The 22,539-nt window shown below is 51.3% G+C and overlaps 1 protein-coding gene across 1 annotated transcript in view; it reads right to left on the reverse strand.

Moving 5' to 3' along the window:
* Nucleotides 1-280: 280 nt before the first annotated feature.
* The window catches only part of LOC144737425 (E3 ubiquitin/ISG15 ligase TRIM25-like), a 28,464-nt gene continuing 6,205 nt past the window's right edge, over nucleotides 281-22,539 (reverse strand). The window contains exons 2-6 of the mRNA XM_078620104.1: nucleotides 8,351-8,446; nucleotides 7,321-7,554; nucleotides 6,287-6,309; nucleotides 5,777-5,862; nucleotides 281-4,410 (exon numbers count right to left, since the gene is read on the reverse strand). Coding sequence (XP_078476230.1) covers nucleotides 3,848-4,410; nucleotides 5,777-5,862; nucleotides 6,287-6,309; nucleotides 7,321-7,554; nucleotides 8,351-8,446 — 1,002 coding nt within the window. The 3' untranslated portion in view covers nucleotides 281-3,847. The remainder of the gene's footprint in view (nucleotides 4,411-5,776; nucleotides 5,863-6,286; nucleotides 6,310-7,320; nucleotides 7,555-8,350; nucleotides 8,447-22,539) is intronic.

The following is a 22,539-nucleotide window of genomic DNA, read 5'->3' on the forward strand; positions in this document are numbered from 1 at the left end:
GATATAAGGGGAAGTAGGAAGAGGCTCGTGGTCAGTGTGGGAAGTCTGGAAACCGGACCACGTCTCGCCCTTCAGAACGCCAGCGGCCACGTGGCGGTCCCAGAATTGCCTCCGTGCTCGCCGCCAACCAGCGGTGTGCAGGTGCGGGGAGTGTGAGCGAGCCGTGCACGGAGAAGAGTCAACACATGCCGTGCCGAGAAGAACGGGAGTTATTATACGAGATGGAGCGTGGAGCTGTGCAGCCGACACAGAAATAAATAAAGAAAGACGCAAGTCACTGTTCGTCGTTGAAGTGGTTTATTACACAATTATTCTCGCTTTAACTTTTACTGATTCTGTCTTAGTGTATTTTATTGTAGGTCTTAAAATTCATATATCTCTGCAGGATACAGTTCTTATAATTACGATTATTTTGCATGAACTTAGGAAGGCTCCACTCAGGCTTTTCTGTGTTAAGCAACTTTTATCTCTAAACAAAAACATACCACTCTAATATGCAAATTCTTATGCTAGGAATGTCAACACAGTACTCCTGGAGATGTCCTCCTCATTGATCTGTACATTTAACCCTCAATGATTACGTTTATTAAACTGGGTAACAGAACAATCGGTTAATTCCTCAGACTAAAGCGAGCAGACACGGCGATAGGAAAAGTCCTTAAAAATGAATGTGACAATATTCATATGAACAGCAATAAAGAAACATGTCCCGAAAACAAAAGTAGACCCCAATGAATTCATTGGTAAGATTATGCAATTAACGAAATGTCTTGGAACAATGGTGTGCGGCACTGTGCCTGCTTGTCTAACCAATGTTATCAATTGGCTAAGGCTTCAGTAAATTCAACACAATAGTCCCCCTGTGAGTGTGTAGATTCGTAACGTAGATGTTAATACATGTTTTAGTTTCATCAATAAATTCATTGATACAGTTAGGCAATTAACAAAAAGAATGACTAAAATACTTCTAACGACCATATCCACATAACTCAATGCGCGAAACACAAGGATAACTTTTGGAGTCCTCTTATTACTCCCGATATGTGCGTCATGTGTGTGTTGGTGTATTTTTAAATCCTTTATATTAAGTTCGCTTGCTTGCTTGCTTACGACCGTGTAAATCTTGCGGTCGTTTTTTAACCCACTTCCCGTGATCCAATCGAGCTGACATTTTCCACACAGACTCGTTGTGCGTGACAATTAATATTCGTGAATTTTTTTTCTCCAAAATTTTACACATTTTAGGCAAAAAAATGATTTTACATTTATTCAAATAGAACTCATTCATGGCTTTGGCTGAACGTCACAGTGTAGGAGCCCAGAGCGTGACACCACCACAGGCCCTGGCGGAGTAGCGCAGTTGGTAGCGCCCTCGCTTCCCATGCCAAAGGTCGCGGGATCGATCCCCACGTCCTCCACAGGCGAATATATTTTAAAATCCTTTATTAAATCCTTTATATTAAGTTCGCTTGCTTGCTTGCGTGCTTACGACCGTGCAAATCTATCGGTCGTTTTTTAACCCACTTCCCGTGATCCAATCGAGCTGACATTTTGCACACAGACTCGTTGTGCGTGACAATTAATGTTCGTTAAATTTTTTTCAAATATGTTACACTTTTTAGGACAAAAATATTCTATTTAATGACCAATTGCTTAATGGTGGCATGCAATCATCTGACCCATAGGTGGCAGCCATCTCAAGCCAGAGGACGAGAGTACTCTCGCCGCCACGCATATAAAGGATTTATAGTGAAAAACTTTGTTTTTACTGGTTATACTTGTTTCCTTGCTCAACTCTTTGCATTAAGCAGACGCCAAGGTGGGGCGTTTTTTATATGAAAAATTCGTGTGTTTCGTGCTGAGCGATGAGTTGTGTGTGTGTGTAGGAGTGTCATACACACGGCTCTCCCTCTCTCTCTCGCTCGGTGGCAGCTGCAGCTGCTTGTCCACTACTGGATGAGCTGAGTCGGCACGACGCTTGTCTTTGAAGGTGCTCGATCGCGCTCGCAGCTCGTCCGCTGGCTGCTTACACCCCTGCCCTGTGGCGCTGGTTGCGCGCTTTCTCCTGCTTGTGCTCTCTAGTGATGCACGATGCGCTCGCAGCTCGTTCGCTGGTGGCACACACCCTTGCTCGGTGGTGCTGGTTGCGTGGTCTCTCCTGCCCCGTGCTATCTGGCGATGCACGATGCGCTCGCAGCTCGTCCGCTGCTGCTGGTCCTCTGGATGCTCACTTGGTCGAAGCTTGGCACTTTCTGCCCTTTCTCCAGGTTGATTGCTTGTCGTTGCTCGTCACGCTTTCTCTCTCTTTCTCTCCTGCTCTCTCCTTGATCGTGCCGCTGCTGGGTGGGAGCTGGCACTCAATGTACAATACACTTTTAGCGATTCTTCGTCTGTCAGCGCCGAACTCGTACTCGGTGACACAACGCTACTCTGCAAGCCTCGCCATCCTTGGTCGATTGCAGGGCCCACCGCCGGAGCTTACTGCAGCAAGACTCAACTCTTTGCATTGACTTCGTAGACTCGTGGCTACTGCCGATGCAGCCCCCTATCGATGTGCCTGTCAGGGGCAGATTCCCGGAGCCTGCCGCTCACAGAACCGAATTGTGTGTGTTGCTTATATCTGAAATTCTCTCCCCTCGGCTCACCCTCTCACAAAGGACCGGAATTCCTTTGACTTTGCTCTTAGCTTGTGGGGGAAGTTGTTCGTCCGGTGTACGTGTGTGTGTGTGTATGTTCTGCTTTATTAAGCAATTTGTTAACTATTATCAAGGCCTGTTCCTGTCACGGTCGGGGTGTTACATTTTTGTCTCTCTCATAGAGGGGCGCTGTGGCCTTTGAATTCGTGTTCTCTCGTACCGGTTGGAAGTAAAACATATTATTTCACCTTTTATAGCATAATACCGTACCACTGTTTGCAGTTTTGACTCTGTAAGTGACTCAAAGTATATTTGGAGCAGTGTTACAGTACTTCCCTCGTGGTTTGGAATTCCTTCATGGTGTTTGATATCTCGAGGGGAGGTGCACTCCTAATGTGTATGTAATTTATTGCTACAAACGTGCTTCTGGAAGACAAAGGCGGTTAGGAGGGTCTTTCTATGGAACGCATTATCTTGGTCGTGTGTGATTGACCTGTTTCGGCTTTATTCTCGAGTTATATTTTGATATCCTGAGGTTGGAGATATAACTAAGTTTTGACCTAAACTTCCGTGACTGCCAGAATCATTCTTTGATTCTTTTGGCAAAGTCGCGTAGATAGAAGAATAATAATACAAATAAGGTGAATAACATTAATATTAAAATAATATATGAGAAATAATAACCCACTAATGTAGATTCTAGCCTGGTTCTTAATATGAGTGCAATCTATAATGTCGACATATTCTTATAGCTAAGCTTCGAACTTTTACTGAACTAAAAGAAACCAAGAAAAATGTCGGTTCGGTTCTCGCCACCCGGAAAGAATTGTGGCGCTCGTTGTTTGTACGTGCTTTGTGTCGGCCTTTGAAGCCCGGTAGAGATTTCCCCAGAATCTCATTAGCAACCCCCACCCTCTCTTCTTATTACACCGGGGTCTTTTTTTACTAACTTTTATGGCTACTTCCTTGCCTGGTTCCTTGTGAAAGGCAGCTAACCCCTCCACGCTCACCTCACGCTTGCCTCAATTTTCACCTCACCCTCCCATCACCTCACCCTCTCTCTAACCCCTCCTTCACATCCTCTCCTCACCCTCTCCTCACCCTTCACCCTCCATGCTCACCCGTCACCTTCCCTGCCCTTCCGTCCCACGTTCCCCTCACCCTCACTTCACCCTCTCCTACGTTTCTTGTATTTTTGTATCTCCTCAACCTCAGGATATACGACTCAGATCCACGATCTTCAATGGTGCATTCAAACACCCCACCCACATCCCAGGGTAGAGAGGCTGCGAGAATCTCTGCCGAACCTCGTGGATCACCTCCATAGAGTCAGCGCGGTAAAAAGCCAGGAGTCCCCCCTCCCAGTGCAGGTGAAGACCGATTCTGCGGGGGGAGGGGGCCCCCCTCACTGACAGTGCAGTCTCCACTCCGCCATGAAACATTGAGAAGCTGTCGTCACATTTGTCTAAACACCAGGACGAGTTGCTCCGTCCCAGATGCTGTGCAGGACCACCACTCCATTTCCGTGGGATCGTCCCGTGCGCGACTCCAACTCGACACTGCCGCACGTCCCCCACGTCCCCCACGTCCACCTCCCAGTAGTGGTGGCCCGACGAGAAGCTCTCACAGCACAGGGCTTGTGACCAGCAATCAAACCGGTGTGGGTGATCAGGGCGACCCTGGGAGTCACGGGTCCGCGTCATCGTCCGGAGATCCAAGGAGATCTGGAGTTGGTCATGAGCTGAGTTTGTGTCGAGAGTCGGTGAGCGTCCGTCTGTGACAACAGCGATGACAACACCACAAAAGAACACCATCATCACCATCATCCACCATCACCACCATCAACATCATCATCACCAACCATTATCTTCACCATCAACTATAACATCACAAACATCACCATCACCAACTATTCTCGCCATCAATATCATCAATGACAACAACATAAACATCACCATCACCACCATCATCAACACTATGAACATCAACAACATCACTATCATCATCAGCAACATCACAACGATCACCGCCACCAGGAGCACCATCACAAACAATCACCACCACCATCACTACCATCACCTCGACCATCACCACTATCCCCATCACCACCATCTCTAACATATTCCTCACTATCACCAACATCACCAACACGACCAGCATAATTATGACCATCACAACGACCATCAAAACCATCATCACGACCATCACTACCATCACTACCATGACCACCAAAACCAATATCATCATCACTACTACCATCAATGCCATCAGCAAAACCATCACCACCTATATTGTCATCAATGTGACCATCATTACCATCAGCACGACCATCACTGTCATCACCACGACCAACACCATCACCAATGCTATCACCATTCCCATCACTCACATTATCACTAACAGCATCATTAGCACCATCTTCATCACGACCACCATCACCATCATTATGACCATTACCAGCATCAGGAACTCATTTGAGGTTGAAACTGCCTAGCAGAGACCCAGGACTGATTAGATATCACCTGCCACTGATGGTAGCCATGGCGGATATAATCAAACCCAGGTAACTGGGTTCATAGTGAGGTGTGCTACCGCTCCCCCCACGCATGCACAGGCACTCACTGCATCTCAACATCACAATTACCCCTGCCTCATACTGATTGTTTACCCAAGAACTCCACACCGAGTCTCATGGCTCTTAAATAGGGTCCTGGAATGGGATGTGAACAAAACAGAGATCCCTTGTGTAGACTTCACAGACTATTGGGACAAGTGCTGTCCGTGAGCATCTATGAAGGCCGGTATTGCACACGAGGTGGGTGGCCAGCACCACGCCCGACCACCTTTGTCTCACTCGTGGCGATTTTGTTTACACAACGCATCGGTTTCCAGGATGTAAACACAGAAATATCCCCCGTGTAGCCTTTACAGACTGTTGGGGCAAATCAGCACCGTTGAAGGCTGGCACGACATACAAGGGGGTGGCCAGCACTACACCTGGCCGCCTTTGTCTCCCTAGTGGCGATGTTTATGAAACAGCAGGTAATTATTTGAAGGCTGAGTCGACCTCGTGCACACACACCGGGACAATTTATTGTCAAGATGGCCCCATCACCCATGATTCACACTGAATAACTCACACAGGAGTTTGACTGCAGGTGTCTCCAAGACTTTAAGTGAGACTTGGCTGGGAGCTGAGGGTAGAGTTGCTGTAGCCCTCCCTGCCCTGTGCAAGCAGAACAGACATGGCCACTTTTTCACATAGAGCATTGTCACTCACAGTATCATCACAGCTCCATCACGTATATACTCATCAAACAAAACATCATCACTCATCTCACAATTGCAGCATCACCACTCAGAATTACTATTACTACATACAGCATCACCACACACAGTATCAACACACACAGCATAAACGCACACAGCATCATCACACACATTAACACACAGCATCACCACACAGCATTACCACACACAGCTTCACCACACACAGCCTAATCACACAGAGCCTAATCACACACAGCATCACCATCACATGTAATCATCACACACAGCATCCCCATACACAGCCAATGTCTCACTGCCCACACCCCATACTCAGTCGCATGTTGTCGTGTGTCGAGTCGTGAGTGATCGTCGTCTTTTACCTGCGCGTCTCCTCCAGGTGCCCCTATGGGAGAGAGAGAGATGCGTTACTGTGACTCTACCTCCAATCCCTTGTGATCAGTGGAGTTCCCACTGCAACACCGTGGAATATAAATCCCAAAGTCTTGGCTTTTGACCCTATGATCACCAACACTGACTTACAGGGAAAATGTTTCAGAGTGAGACCGTTTGAAAGTCAACTATAAACTATTATTTTAATTTTTCCAGGTGTTGAGGAGTTCCCAGGACGCACTCGGAGACGAAGGTAAGTTTATGGGATATCACCAAAGGTTTATAACAGACTTTGCAACTTAACACAAGGGTACACAACTCCCAGGGGTTAGGGGTCCTACGCTGAGTCCTGGTCCCTGCCCGGCTAGCTCCGGTCTCTCTCTCCGTGTCGGATAAGTCCCACGGAGCGATAGAGCTCTTTTTCAGAAGCGACCTGGCCACAAATGATAGCTCAATGAAGTGGTTCATCACATGGAAATGCATCGCAGCCCAATACAAATGGGGAGGGAAAAAATGGAGGACCCGGAGAAAAATCCATGCGATCATGGAGAGAGACATGAAAACTCATCCAATGGGAGTCCCTCAAAGTAAGAAGCAGAGATGACATCAGCTCGTGAGCAGGCGCTGGTGGATTCTTGCATCGCGGCCTCATGAGATGTGGTAACGGCTTTGGGAGGCCTTCATTGATAAGTGGATTGAATATGGCTGATGATAATAATGTTACACCGTGTACATTGTTGATGTATGGTTTATTTAAAAATTGCAATTCCGATAACATTTAGTTTATATTCACAATGAAACAAACTTCATGGAAATCTGTTAAAGGACGGGAGAGAGAATTAATTTATCTGAGAAAATATGAGCTGGGCTTCCACATGGCAGCCACTGGAGCTGCGATGCGAGTCCATGAGTGGAGTTGTGTTCTCAAGCCGAGTGTATGCGAGCTCCCATTCAGGAGCCTCCCTCTGCTGCTGCTGGTGAGAGGGCACTGTGCCAATAGCGACACTGGAGACTCATCGCTCACCTGCAGGAACGTGAGTGAGTCCCTCTCCTGCGCTAGGGCCTGCAGGCGAGTGGCTGCTGCCTGGAGCTCGCTGATCTCGCACTGGTAGTGAGCGATCTTCTTCTCGATCTGGGACAGCAGCTTGCGCCCTTTCTGCTCCGCTTGCTCTAAAGCCGCCTTCTCCTCCACATCCAACGCTGCTCTCGCGCGGGTGAATCTGACCGAGATTGAGGCCTTTTCATCCGTCATGGACCCCTGCAAAGAGAAAGACATGTCACCTCTGTTCATTAAATGTCTGGTCCTTTGTGAAATGACATTCAGGTTGGTGTGACCTCTGTGCATCTCTAAGGTGTCCAGACAGTGATACGATCCTGCAGCACTGAGGCCTCTAATAACGCCACTGTGCATTTTCACTACAACACGAATCGCCATAACGGGTGCGGGCTGTGAGGCAATGAAATCATCAAATACCATCATGAGTACATTTAGCGTCTGTGCCATTCTCAATAAGGATGACGCTTTGTTTACCTTCGCATGAAGCAAAGGGGAAACTATTATTTGCCATCATAAAGTAAATCCTCAAAGAGTCTCTTATCAATAAAATGTTTAATTGGGACGATAGGCCAATTCCTCTTTAAATTGGTGTTTAGAATGTGAGAGAAAAAAAAACACCACAGATGTATAACTGCAAAGAGGAGATCCTGAACCCACAGTATACTGCCACCTGGCGAACCCAAAGCCGAACTGGGTTCAGTATTATGGTGTCCAACAGTCTCTGTGTGATCCACTAAATAGGCCAATATTGCTAATGGACTTTGAAGTGGTAAGTTGTATAGACGTATGGGAATATGTAATTACCACCACTAAATCAATTCCTTATTGGAGATGAGAACCACCTCTTTGCTCAACTGAGCATTGAGGCGCATTGACCGTTGTCTTTAGTCCCACGGTGTGTTCAAAACCAATGGAAGTCCACGTTAATGAATGGAGTTGTCCTCCATCACAAACCCTACTCAGGGTGAAGTGACAGAGGCCAGCCCAGACGCGGTACCTGCACGTCCCTGCGAGCGGCCTCAATCTGCGTCACGAACTCCTCCGCCTTCCTCCTCTTCTCCTCCACCGCCCGCGTCTCCTCTCCCACTTGTTTCTGTGAGAGACATCATCAGGGGAGACTCCACTCACTCTCTGCTCGTCCCCTCTCACCCCCATTCCACTTGGACCCCTACACAATGCCGGTCCCAGCTCCAGACAGCAGCAGCCCGTGCAGTCATGGAGGCCGGGGGAGAGAGCGCTGCACGGAACTGATTTCACAAGGAGCTCAAATGACTCCTGGAGCTGGGCTCAGAGATCACGGAGCTTGAGTCCAGGACCCACTCACTCTGCACTGCAGAGGTTCACTTCACGTAGATTCACTACCATTGGAGATTCACTGTCATAGTACTAGTATTGTTCTCCTTTTCATTTGACATGGTAGACTTGCTGATAAAATGTGCATATTCTTATTTAAGATTACATTTTAAGTTCGTATGTGATTTAAATATACTTCTTGAAATAAAATGAAAATCTAGCCTTTATGTCAATCCACTGCTGGATTGAGCCTATCCACTCTGTATCCATCATGGGGATTGTTTCGCTATAAATTTCCACCCACGTCATCGCTTTACGGCAACTCCTTCTGCAGGTTTCCAATGGATTAATATTCACTCAGGATTCAAACACTAAATAACGCCAGCAGAATTCCCTACAACGTAGCTTTGATTGCTCGTTTGTCAAAACGCCAGGAGGTTGGATATACAAGCACGACAGTAATAACTACTGCAGTCAGTAGTTATTACTGTAACCTCAGTTACAGTGTCAATATATACTACTATAGAGTCAGCAAATACTACTGTAGAGTTGGCAGATATTACTGTAGACTCAGTATATACTACCATAGAGTCAATAGACACTATTGTAGAGTCAATAGTGACTGCTGTAGTTACTACTGTCCAGTCAGTAGTTACTACTAGAGTCAATCGATGCCACTATAGATTCAGCAGATACTACTATAGTCAATAGATACTACTGTAGATTCAGTAGTTCTACTATAGAGTCGGTTAATACTACTATAGAGTCATTAAATACGGCTACAAGGTGGAAGATACCACTGCAGTCAGTTTATACTGCTACAGAGTCAGTAGATACTGCTATTAAGTCCGCAGATACTGTTATAGTCAGCAGATACTACTATAGAGTTAGTAGTTACTAATATAGTCAGTGCCTACCATTATACAGTCAGTAGATACGACTGTAGTGACATCGCGGATGTCACTGTGTAATACTGGCTCTAGCGAGGTACAGCGTGCGATGCATTATCATCACGGACACCCTGTAGGTGGGTGTAGTACCAACCCTAGAGGGGGCTTGGTGAGTGCTGGGATAGTGCAGTGGCACCACACGTGGTGTGTAGTGCTGACTCCTACAGGAGGGAGTGTGGGAGTGTCAGCCATGGGATGAGACAATGCACTATCAAAGTAATGAGGGCTTGGGGTGCCCTTCATTACTTTGATAGTGCATTGTCTTTGAGCTGTACGCCTTTTGGCGTCCTATGATCGAGCACCAAGGACAATGCATATATTATCATAGTGTGTTTTTTTGTTTGCATTGTGACTGCAAGTATTGTGGTTAATGCAGACATGAATCCTCGTAAAAAAAGGTTTCAGTTTGTTGCCAGAAAAAAAGGGGAAAAACTCGATTATATTTTGGTACTGGCAAAGGAGGTCTAATGATTCAGACGGTGGTTATTTATGAGCTGCCATCCAACGTGCACCACAAATTCGCTACCCGAAAGATAGGGGAAACCGAGATGCCCCTTGCCTTCCATAGCGCACTTTTGGCGCTGGCGAAGGCTGCCTTTCCAAGGATGGACCACGATGGAGTCGACTTGTTGGTCCTTGAGAGACTGCTGGCTTTGGTGAAGGACCTCAACATCATCCTGCCAGCTGTAGACGACGATCTTTCGTCAATAAAAGTGGCGAGGTGCATTCAGGCTCACCAGTTCCTGCAACGGCATAAGGGGTTGGAAGTGGAACCCATCTCAGCATGCATATTGACCCAGAGTGGACGCGGGCGAGGGGACGGCATGGTGTGGTGGGCAGACGACCAGCGACAGCGGAAGACATCTCCCCGTTCCGGGAGCAGTCCCATTGTATGCTACAGCTGTGGCCTGCCAGGGCACGTCTCATCGGGCTGCAATGTACCACGACGACGCCTTCCCTGACCACCGCCGTCATCCCCCCGACCGTCGTTCACTCCACTGCACTCTAAGGCGAGTCGCGACACATTCCACACTCGGCCCCTGAATCCATCTCACCCATATTGTGCGTTCGGGGTTCGTTCCGGTCGCGTGTCAGGGCGGGAAGATCCTGATGTTGACCAGGCCGGCTGGATGTTCCGACCAGGTCAGTGGTCGGAGCTGGTACATCGAGTGGTAGCCGCGAACGCAGGTTCATCCGCTGTTATTGGACGGATAGGGGGTGGAAATTAGGATGTTCATTGACACTGGTGCATCAGCGACCATCATTTTGGAATTGATTTATAACATCTTACCCCCTAAATGTCGTTCCTTATGCCTTGTCGAAGCTCCGTGCTTCGACGCAAATAGCGGCTCATTGGGCATTATTGAGAAAATAAGAGCGGAGATGTGCATTGTGGATGCTAAATTGACATGGCAGGTTATTGTTTCGACGTCTCTTGCTATTCCTTGCTTATTTGGGACAGATTTTTTGGGAAGAATACCCCTGAAAATTTTGATTGACCGCGGGTGCTTGGAATCGCCATCCGGCCGTCGAATAGCATTTTTGCCTTCCCCCACCCGCTTATACATGGCTAATGCTACCGTGCAAGCACTTGCGTGTAGGACGGTGAGGATCCTCCCCGGCAAGCAAATGTTGGTTCGCTGCAAGATCGAGAGATGATGGTGGGAATTCTCTTGGGTCCTGCTAATGAAGTCAGTCGTGGTTTGACATTGGTGGGGGCGCAGACGTTGGTATCCAACGACCAGGAGCCCTTCATTCAGGTCCTTAACGCAGGGTTAGACACGTCGGTCATCCAGGAAGGTACTGTGTTAGCTCATGCATCGCCAGCGCTTCCTGAGGGAAGCATTGTGGGCAATGTGGGTGCCGCTTTGAATACGCGGCCGCACCAGAAACCTGATGAGGGGTGGATGAAGAAGCTTTGTGCCGAGAATGCAGATTTGTCCGAGGGCCAGAGGGGAAAGCTGCGAGTGCTTTTGCGCGAATTTTCGGATGTTTTTAGTAATGGGAAGTATTATATTGGACGCACTACGTTTTTGAGTCATCACATTGATATGGGCGATGCCGTTCCCATCCGGCAGAATCCTTACTGGCTGAGCCCTGCGGAAAAAGAACACGTTCGGCTATCATTTGATGAAATGCTAGCCGCAGACATTATTTCACCATCCACCAGCCCATGGGGAGCACCAATTGTACTCGTTAAAAAGCACGATGGTAGCTTGCGCTTTTGTGTTGACTTCCGTAAGCTTAATAAGGCCTCTGTTGCTGATGCGTACCCTTTACCTCGAATGGATGACTCATTGGATGCTCAAGGTGGAACGCGGTTCTTTGCCACTCTTGATCTCCTATCCGGGTTCTGGCAGTTGCCACTAGACGAAGCCTCGAAGCCTAAGACAGCCTTTCGTACACCACAAGGCTTGTTCGAATTCAGTCGGCTTCCAATGGGTCTTCATTTCGCACCTGCCACGTTCCAGTGATTATTGGAACTGGTTCTGGCTGGTCTGTAGTGGGACTCGTGTTTGATATACCTCGACAATGTCATCGTTTTCAGACGTACGTTTGATGAACACCTGGAATGGCTACTTGCTGTCTTTCTCAAAATGCGTACAGGTATGCAGTTTCATAGGTTTAGTGTCCTATTACCGCCGTTTTGTCCATGGATTTGCTACCATCGCTAAGCCTCTCCACGCCTTGATGGCTAAGGGTAATAAATTGCATTGGGGGGAGGAGGAGGCCGCGTTTGTTGTGAAATAAAAGACTGCAACGACGATCTGGACTGGTGTCTTCTTATTTGTTTATCACTCTTCCTCAGATGGACAGCTCCGCTCTTTCTCTCTCTCTCCCGCACGGCTGCACCCTCGTTCCCGCGCAGTTTGGTGTTTGCTCGCGCCAACTCTCTCACAGCCTCTCCTGCTCCCGCGCGCCGCTGACAGGCGGCTCGCTGGGAGGAAGCCTCCGGCCCGCCACATGGCCGCTGGCGTTTCGGAGGCGCGCATGGGGCCCTGCTCTCTGACTCTGCACACTGCTCTTGAGCTCTCTTCCGCTTCCCCTTATATCCCCTGGCCTACGTCATCAAGCCCCGCCTACAGCCACGCCCCCTCACGATCCTTCTACATGGTTACTTCCCCAGAGCGTTTAAGCTCCGCCCCTAACTCCGGCTCATCCCTCTGATTGGGTGATGGTCCAAACGGCGGAGCCTATCTCACCGATCGGCAATCATCAGTGAACTCTCGTATTACATCACATCCCTTCCCCCCCTCCCCCCCCCTCGGTGCAAAAGGGCTAGCCGACCCGGCTAGAACAAAGCGACAACAATACGAGAGCCATAGAGCATGAAGACAATGCAACAAGAACAATAAAAAGGCGCCTAACGAGCGCACAAGGCAAGGCCAATAAAAACAAATTCAACACAACCAACAGTACCGATAAGATGCATACGAACACGTTATGCAAGAAGGTATAACATTTATTAGCGAAAAGGAACAGATCTCGAGCATGTACGCGACGCAGGTCCATCCCCCGCCGCAGGGCGATGCGCCGCCGGTCCCGATGTCACAGGAAACGGAAGAATGGGGCGTGGAGCGTCCGACTTGGCGGAAGAAGATCCCGCCGGAGCAGGGTCATCCGCAGCAGCCGGAGCGTTCAGGGTCTGGTTGGTCTGTGGAAGGCAAACCAGACCCCTTCTGGGGATCAACCGGCAACCGAGGCAGCCCATCGGCCGCATCAGACCCCGGCAGGGTAGTCAATGGGGATGAGGGAGCAACACACGGGGCGAGGAAGGGTTTCAACTGCGAAGTGTGAACGTACCAGCGGCGCGAACCCAACTGAATACGTACACATTGAGGGCTCTGTACCTCGATAAACTCAACAGGCCTATGCCATGGTCTGTGTAATTTGGGGGAGGTACCTACCGGTACCTGGGGGCCGTGGATCCAGGCCCGGTCGCCTACAACCCATGGCATCTCACCTCGCGATCGACGAGCGTGCCGCTCGTTACGGGCTTGGGTCCTCTCCGTAGCAATTCTCGCTGCCTCTCACGCTTCCGTGACCCGGCAAATCAAATCACGGACATGTTCTGGCAAGCTTAGCGCAGGTTCCTTAGCGGGCATCCCTAGTTGCACACCAATCAATGGTACGTTCTCCCGACGGTACATGAGGAAGAACGGTGAGGACCCCGTAGAGGCATGCGGGGCCATACGGTAGGCGGACAGTACGCTAGGAACATGAAGGTCCCAATCGGCCTGTTTCTCGTGCACTGTGTGACAAAGCATGGCAGACAAAGTAAGGTTGAACCGTTCCACCATTCCATCCATTTGCGGATGGTAGGGCGACGTGCATATCTTCTTAGTGCCCAAAGTGTCACACACGTCACGCAACAATTTTGATGATACATTTTGGCCTTGGTCTGTGAGCAGCCATTCCGGAGCTCCCTTGTCCATCACATAACCGTTTAAGAACGCATCCGCAATGGAAGTTGCCGATTGATCAGGCAGGGCCCAAGCCATTGGCCAACGCGAAAAATACTCCAACCCTACCAGCAGAAATTTGTTACCCCTGGCGGAAGGAGGAAACGGCCCGAGAATATCAAGCGCCACAAGCTCATTAATTTGCGTAACCTTAATCGATTGCAAGGGTAGAATATATTTTTTGCATGGGGGTTTCCGCCGAGTACATTTGGAACACATCTTGATGGCCCTGGCGACATCAGCCGTCATACCAAGCCAAAAATAATCCCTTTGCATCGTGAAGAGTGTTTTCTGCATGCCGAGGTGCAACAACTTGTTGGCGTGCAGTGTCCAAATCAGTTCGTGTCGAAGCGTAACGGGAACAACCAGGCGCCAATGACCCAACATGTCGTCCTTCCACATTAATAGCCACCCCCCAAAAGGCAGCCTGGCAGGACCCGTCCATGCCCGGGGCTTCGAGGGGCCCGTTAGCCCATCCGCAGCGAAACCAATGAATCATCCAATAGCTGTTCGCGTATCCACACTGAACGTGGCAGGTTCAACACACCATCAGCTGGCCATGGCTCCGCGTGTTCCACGGAGTGTTCCGCAGAGTCCACCCCCGCAGACAAGACCAGCCAAGGGGTCCGAGGAAGAACTGTGCACCGGTTAGTGCCGGACACGCATGCACAAAGGTAACCCCCGGGCAACCTGGAGAGCGCGTCCACATTGCCGTGGCGAGTACTCTTACGATAATGTATCTCAAAAAATAACTCTTGCAACGTTTCAAGCCAACGCGAAAGCTGGCCGGATGGTTGTTCGATTTTTAACGAGTATTGCAGGGCGGCGTGGTGAGTGCGTACAAGAAATTTCCTACCATACAAATAAAGCCGATATTGGCGAACAAAATGCGCAATTGCTAGAAGCTCCCTGCGCGTAACACAGTAACGAGTCTCCGCCGGGGAGAGAACCCTGTTACCATACGCCACGACCCTCTCCACGCCTTTTTTACGTTGGAATGGCACGGCGCCGATGCCCGTATCGCTGGCATTCGTGTCCAGGATAAAGGGCAATGAAAAGTCTGGATAATCAAGCGCCGGCACGGACGCCAACTTATCCCTGAGGGTTCGAAAAGCTAACTCTTCCTCGGGTCCCCATCTGAACATCTGATTTTTACCTGTCAAAACGTGCAGGGGCCTAGCGATGGTAGCAAAATGTGGAACGAAGCGACGGTAGTAGGACGCGAACCTGACGAATTGACGCACCTCACCCATGAGGGTGGGGGTCGGCCAATCACGGACACAAGAGGTTTTGTCCGGATCCGTGGCGACGCCATCAGATCTCACAATGTGACCCAAATAACGCACAGACTGTTGCAGGAGATGACACTTCTTAGGTTTGAATTTCAGATTAGCAGCCCGCATTCTGTCGAAAACAACCCTCAAGCGTTGGAGGTGTTCTTTGAACGTGCGACTAAACACAATGGCATCATCCAAATATATGAGACACGTGTCCCATTGCAGTCCCACCAACACCAGCTCCATCAGCCGCTGGAACGTAGCGGGAGCAGCGTTCAGCCCCATGGGGAGGCAATTAAATTCAAATAGGCCTTGTGGTGTACGAAAGGCCTTCTTAGGCTTCGACACCTCGTCGAGGGGCAGCTGCCAAAATCCCGTTGAGAGATCGAGGGTGGAAAAATAAATTTGCTCCCGACAGGGCATCCAGGGAGTCGTCCATCCGTGGCAGAGGGTGCGCATCTGCCACGGATACCTTATTCAATCTACGAAAATCCACACAAAACCGGAGGCCGCCATCTTTCTTCTTAACAAGCACAACCGGGGCACCCCAAGGGCTGTTAGATGGTGAAATTATGTCGGCAGCGAGCATTTCGTCCACCGCCCCCCGAATATGGTCCCTCTCAGCGGGACTCATGCGGTGCGGATTCATCCGTATGGGGCTCGCTACCCCGGTATCTATGTGATGAGATAAGAGTGACGTACGACCCCAGTCAAGGTCACTCTTGCTAAAGACATCGGTGTAATCCGACAGCAGCGCTCGCAGAGCGTCACATTGCCGGCCGGATAACGATGAATTTTCCCCGTACAGCTCGATGATCCACCGATCGTCGGAATTAGCATCGTGGCGTGCCCCTACGGCCAAAACATGCGGATCACTCTCCTCGCAGTCCGTAACTGCGGTGGTGGCGTGAGCCAAGACTGCACCGGCCGGCACCACCACGCCGTCCGGGCCCCCATTCAGTACTTGTAAGAACGGGGCCTGGCCAGCGTTGATGATCGTCTGCGCGGCAGCAAGAGAAAAATTCTTGGCGACGGAGTTAGATGGGGACAGCAGAATCCTGACTGATGCGTCAACTTCCCCCAACGGTTTCCGGTAACTTAAGGGTATAAACATTTGTGCGCCTGGCGGGACCTCCACCGTGACGTCCGTCATAGCCTGCACGGCAAGGCACAGCAACGGGCGACCCAGCGGTGACGGCAAAAAAAATATCTTTTGGCCCTCTGGCAGTTCCAAACAGCCCTGATCCACGAGGATCTTAACGGGCATCCCACGAAGGAAGTCAGTGCCCAACAAGCAGGGCACCGCTAACGAACGTGAAATCAAAACCGTCCCCGACGCAGCCACATTACCAACAGAAATATGAACACCTACCTGTCCGATGATGCCCATACTCCCCCCGTTAGCAGCAATACATGTGTCAAAAGCCGGTCGCACCCGTGAAGCCGTAATATACAGGAGGTGCAAAATGACGTCAGATATGATAGTCGCCGACGCCCAAGTATCGACTAAAATCCGAACGTCCACCCCCTGTATAGTACCCGGTACAGTGGAGGACCCCGATGAGGCCGCGACGACACGGCGCGCCAATTTCCGCCATTGCATAGCCGTGCGCGGCGGCCCCCCAACAGCCTCACGTGCTTCGCGAAATACAGGAACATTTAACGCGCCGGAAGATGCCTGAGGTGTCAACACATGCCGGGGGTCTGATGCGTACCGACTTGCCTGGCCAGGTAGACGGTCTGATCCTGTAGATGACCCCGAAGGTGGAGACACAGGAGACGAAGGAGGACGGGGACGACTCTGGCAGTTGCGCGCGAAGTGGCCCATCCGGCCACATCTGAAGCACACCGACCCCGCATGGCAGGAAGCCCCCTCAGCGTTTCCACACGGCGTCGGGGCAACCCCCCGACACCCCATAGACCCACGTCATGGCACCCAGCAGAGCGCAGCAGCGGCCAGATTTCCATCGTCGTCCAGAACATGGACGACACGAGAAGGCGCCCAGCCATCTGGTTCCCCATCCTTGGCGGGGTCCCCGGTCCAGGTGGCCATTTGTTTCCACTGACGCAAGTTAACCTTTGCGTCGAGGCACCTGGCAGCCCATCGGGATGTCAACGGCACACCGGTAGTGATATGTCCATTTCCTTGGACAACTCCAACATCTTAGTCAGAATAAAGGGGTCGAGCAGGTCAGCCGTAGACTCGGAGTAAGCGGCCATCGCGAGCACAACAAGTGCGCCACGATACGCGAGTGGAGACTCGTTGACTCCCCGACGCCGATGCATGAATTTCCTCTGCGCGTCAGATAGTGGTTTGTAGATTTCCGCCATCTCAGTGAATGCATCCCGCAGTGTATTTTTCTTCCCTGAGGGAATAGACCGGAACACCGCCAATGAAACATCGCCAAGCAACGTGGACAAGGCCTCCAGTGCCTCGTCCTCCGTCCACTTCTCTGAACGGAAAGCGGGTTCGAACCGCCAGGTAAAGGCGTTCCAGTCGCCGCCCGTGGTGAATTCTTTAATGTTGGGTAGGCGATTGCTCCGCGGAGCGCCCCCGTCCCCGGCCGATGCTGCCTCCCCCGGGCGCGTGCCACGCTGCTCAGAGAAAATGGCGGCATCGGGTCGCGCGCTCACGGCCGCACCCAAAATGGTGGTTTCGCGCCACGTGGCGCCCGTCCTCAGCGACCCCAGGACGGGAGCCCAGCCCATTCCCACTCGGCGGCATTTCCCGCGCTGGTCCCAGCATCGTAGACGAGGCGACCAGCGTGACGAGGTTCAGAAGAATGGCTTGGAGAGAATCGATTTGCTGCGCCAGCCGCTTCCAACGATCCTCCGCATCCGGAGTCGAAGACGGCTCCACGTCCACGTCCTTGCACTGTCCTTTGGTCGACCCAGCCGTGGTTGCGGCAACCGGGTCTGCCAACTCTTGGCTGAGCGGATCATCATCTTCGTCCGAGGATGGTGCAGGTGGGTTCTTTTTCTTGAGATGCTTGAACATCACAGCAGTGACCGACTCGTCCAAGTTCAAGAGTCACTTCTGACGCCAATTAAATTAACGACTGCAATGACGATCTGGACTGGTGTCTTCTTACTTGTTTATTATTCTTCCTCAGATGGACAGCTCTGCTCTCTCTCTCTCACTCCCGCACAGCTACACGGCTGCACCCTCGTTCCCACGCGGTTTTGTGTTCGCTTGCGCCAACTCTCTCACAGCCTCTCCCGCTCCCGCGCGCCGCTGACAGGAAGCCTCCGGCCCGCCACATGGCCGCTGGTGTTCCGGAGGCGCGTGCCGGGCCCTGCTCTCTGACTCCGCACACTGCTCTCGAGCTCTCTTCCGCTTTCCCTTATATCCCCTGGCCAACGTCATCAAGCCCCGCCTACAGCCACGCCCCCTCACGAACCTTCCCCTAACTCCGGCTTGTCCCTCTAATTGGGTGATGGTCCAAGCGGCGGAGCATATCTCACCGATCGGCGATCGGCAGTGAACTCTCGTATTACAGTTGCACTCTGGGATGGCTTGGTGAATGTCCCTCCTCTCTGCTATCCCAATCTTTTGTTGCCATTCGTCCTTGATATGGATGCGAGTAACACCAGCATTGGAGCTGTTTTGTCCCAAGTTGTCAATGGCGTCGAGCGCATTGTTGTATACAGCAGCAGGGTGTTGTCTCCAGTAGAACAATGGTATTGTGTCATGCGTCGGGAACTGTTAGCCATTGTGGTTTTTGTGCAACAGTTAGCCATTGTGATTTTTGTGCAACAGTATCGTCCTTATTTGTTTTGTAGGCACTCTGAAGTGCGCTCTGACCATGCAGCGCTACAATACGCGCTGTGTGTTGACTGGCTGTCTGGCCATTTTTTCTGCTGGTTGGAGGTTCTCCAGGATTATTCTCTTAAGGTTACCATTCGCAAGGGTTCCCATCACATGAACGCTGACGTCCTGTTGCGATTACCAACTGCGGCGGGTGTGCCTGCTTTTCGGGCTCCGGGTGCTGTAAGCTGGTCGCCGAGCCCTCATCCCCTCCCCTCGTGGCGTCAGCCGACATGGTAACATCTGAGTTGGCCGAGGGTCCAGTGGCACGTGACACTGTCATTGGGTTGGACCACGCAGAATGGGGGCGCCTTCAGGTGGAGGACGCTTCTCTGCTAAAATTGTGACGCCATGTCAGAGAGCCTGAGGGGGGTAAGGATCAACGGGGTATCGCCTTTGTCAGGGTGCCGGTCCCTCACAGCCGACTGCCGGGGAGAGCTGGCGGGAGCTCACCAGGCCCCTGGGTCAGCTGCTCTCTGCCGTCCGCGCAGCTGGTCGGCCAGCTTGCCACGGCTGCGCCTGCCAGAGGAGCCACGGTAAATGAATTACAAGCAGCTGGAGCGCCTCCTGCCACTGTGCCCGTGCTCGAATTCCCCGCCATTTTGCCCGCCGTTTTGAAGCGGCATACTTGTCGGTCGGCCAAGGTACCAGAGGGGCCTGCACCGCGGGAGCTGGAACAAGCCTGCGCTTCATTCAGCCGGGGCCCCCGCGGTAGAGGTGCCAAGAGATGGCAGGCGGAGAAGGGTTGGCAAGAGAGTGACACTCTTCTGGCCTGGAGATCCACGACCACCTGCTACATGTGTGGCCAGCTGGGCCACATCGCCAGCGTGTGCCGGAACAGCGCTGGAGCAGTGGCCTCGCCGTCGACGTCCCACGGCCCACCAATGCCCGCTTCCATAGCCTCACAGGCAAGTCGCGACACACCAAATACTCGGCCACAAACGCCACCTCAGACATCTCGGTTTTCACGCGCATCGGATTCCGCCATCGTCATTCCTCATCTTGTCGCGGCGCGTGAATGGCGGACTCTAGCATTGGACAGATGGCCAAAATCCCGTGAGCAATGAGATCAATTTGCGCACTGAGATGTGGCAGCTGCGTTGGGTTCATCCGTAGTGGGGGGGTTCATCCAGGGGGAAGAGGTAAGGGTTCTGGTCGATGCAGGAGCTTCGACTACCATAATTTCTGAGCTCATTTACAATTTGTTGCCGCCGGGAACCCACTGTCTCAGTCCAGTCGTGAGAGCTTGTGTTGCCATTATGGGATAGATAGTGGGCTGGGGGCAGCTGTGGTCTAAGCCGGCACAGTTTATGCCTATGCAACTGCTGCACGTTGCGGGTTGACCGACACAGCTGCAGCGGAGGTCATTGGCACAGTGGAGGGGGAAGGCGTGTCAGACGAGACATGGATTCACAAATTGTGCTCCAGAAATTCCGATTCGACCCAAGAACAACTGGAAGAGGTGTGTGCTCTCTTGCGGCAGTTTGTGGATGCTTTTAGCCAGGGAAAATTTGACATTGGCCGCACTTCGCTACTACAGCACTGCATTGACACGGGGCAGGGAAGCCTACGCTTTTGTGTAGATTATCTGGAAACTGAATACAATTTCTATGGAAGATGCATATCCATTCCCTCGGATGGACGATTCCCTGGATGCGTTGTCTGGTGCCCAGTTTTTCTCCACCGTCGATTTGTCATCAGGGTTCTTGCAGCTGCCCCTGGACAAGGTATCCAAACCGAAGACCGCATTCTGGACGCCCCATGGATTGTTCCAATATAATTGCCTTCCTACTGGGCTGCATTTGGCTCTAGCCACGTTTTAATGGCTGATGGAATTGGTCTTGGCAGGTCTGCAATAAAATTCGTGCCTCATTTATCTGGACGATGTCATCATGTTCAAACAAACGTTCAGAGAGCACTTGCTGCGATTATGGTCGGTGTTAGTCAGAGTGTGGGCTGCCAATCATGAATTCAAATTGCAAATGTACCACCTCTTGCAAACATCTGTGCAGTATTTGGGCCATATGTTTAGTATATCCAGGATAGCCACGGACCCTAACAAAATGGCGGCCTGCCGTTTGTTCTGGACAAAGACGCGAGCGACACAGAAATAGGAGCTGCCCTGTCCAAGGTTAAGAATGGAGTGGAGAGGGTAGTTGCATATGGCAGCCGCATCCTGTCCACCGCAGATCAGCGGTACTGTGTCACCCGCAGGGAACTCTTGGCCATGGTGTACTTTGTACAGTACAGGCCTTATCTCTAAGGCAGGGATTTTGTTGTTCGCACGGATCACGCAGCTCTTCAGTACTCCCTGCGAGTGGACCAACCTTCCGGCCAGCTCTCACGTTGGCTGGAAATACTTCAGTACTCGTTCCGAGTGATATACTGTAAAGCGGTGCAACATTGTAAAGCTGGCGCATTGTTCCGCCTGCCCCCTGGGGTGGGTTGTGCATGTTCATTGGGCGCGGGCCAATGTAAATCTCCGGTGGCGGGGTCTGCAGCCGTCATAGCGCCGCTTGATGAGGGGGAGCCTGCCAAGGTGGTCGTGCTGGGGGACAGCACTTTGAATCTCTTGAGCGCCGAGTGGGGGCGGTTACAAATGGAGGATGTATCCCTTATGGCGTTGTGGTGTCACACTGGATAAGGGGTCCCCGAGCAGCTTCTCACGGATCAGGGTCGGAATTTCTCATCGAAGCTGCGGCACAAAGTGTGTAACGCGCTAGGCACTAAGAAAATTAAAACATCACTATTCCACCCCCAAACAGATGGTATGGTGTAATGCCTGCACAGAACCCTGACATTCATGTTGTGTCAGGCGGTTTGTGGGGCTCAAACCGATTGGGATCTGCATGTTCCGGGGGTCTTGGCGGCATACAGAATGGCTCCCCACGCTTCCACGGGAATTTCGTCGTTTTTCCTTATATATGGGAGAGAAAATAAACCCCCCATTGGTCCTGTCAGAGGGCAAGGGGAAACGACCTTGCCCACGCCCCTGCAAGTTGCACTAATCGCATGTTGGCAGCACGCAAAGCAGCCAAAATAAACACTGCCAGAGCGCAGACGGCTAATAAAAAGAATATGGGGCGGTATAACCATGTGCTGCCATGGGCCATAGGAGACCGGGCATGGTAACACTGCCCACAGGTGCCACTGGGCACGTCTCCTTAATTGCATCGGCCATGGCAGAGTCCCTTGGAGGTAGTGGAAGTCAAACGGCCACAGTGCATACGTAATCAGGTGGGCCGTCGCCGTTAGTTTGTCCATCCGTCACGATTGAAACCATATGTTACTCACCAAACTGACACCTCATCTCCAAGCACTATACGGCCGGTGTTTGATGTGTCCAACGAGCCGGGGGAATCGGCTACGGAGAGCGTGGGTCAGAAGGATTGTGT

Source organism: Lampetra planeri, chromosome 69, assembly GCF_965212315.1.
Source record: "Lampetra planeri chromosome 69, kcLamPlan1.2.h2, whole genome shotgun sequence".
NCBI lineage: Eukaryota > Metazoa > Chordata > Hyperoartia > Petromyzontiformes > Petromyzontidae > Lampetra > Lampetra planeri.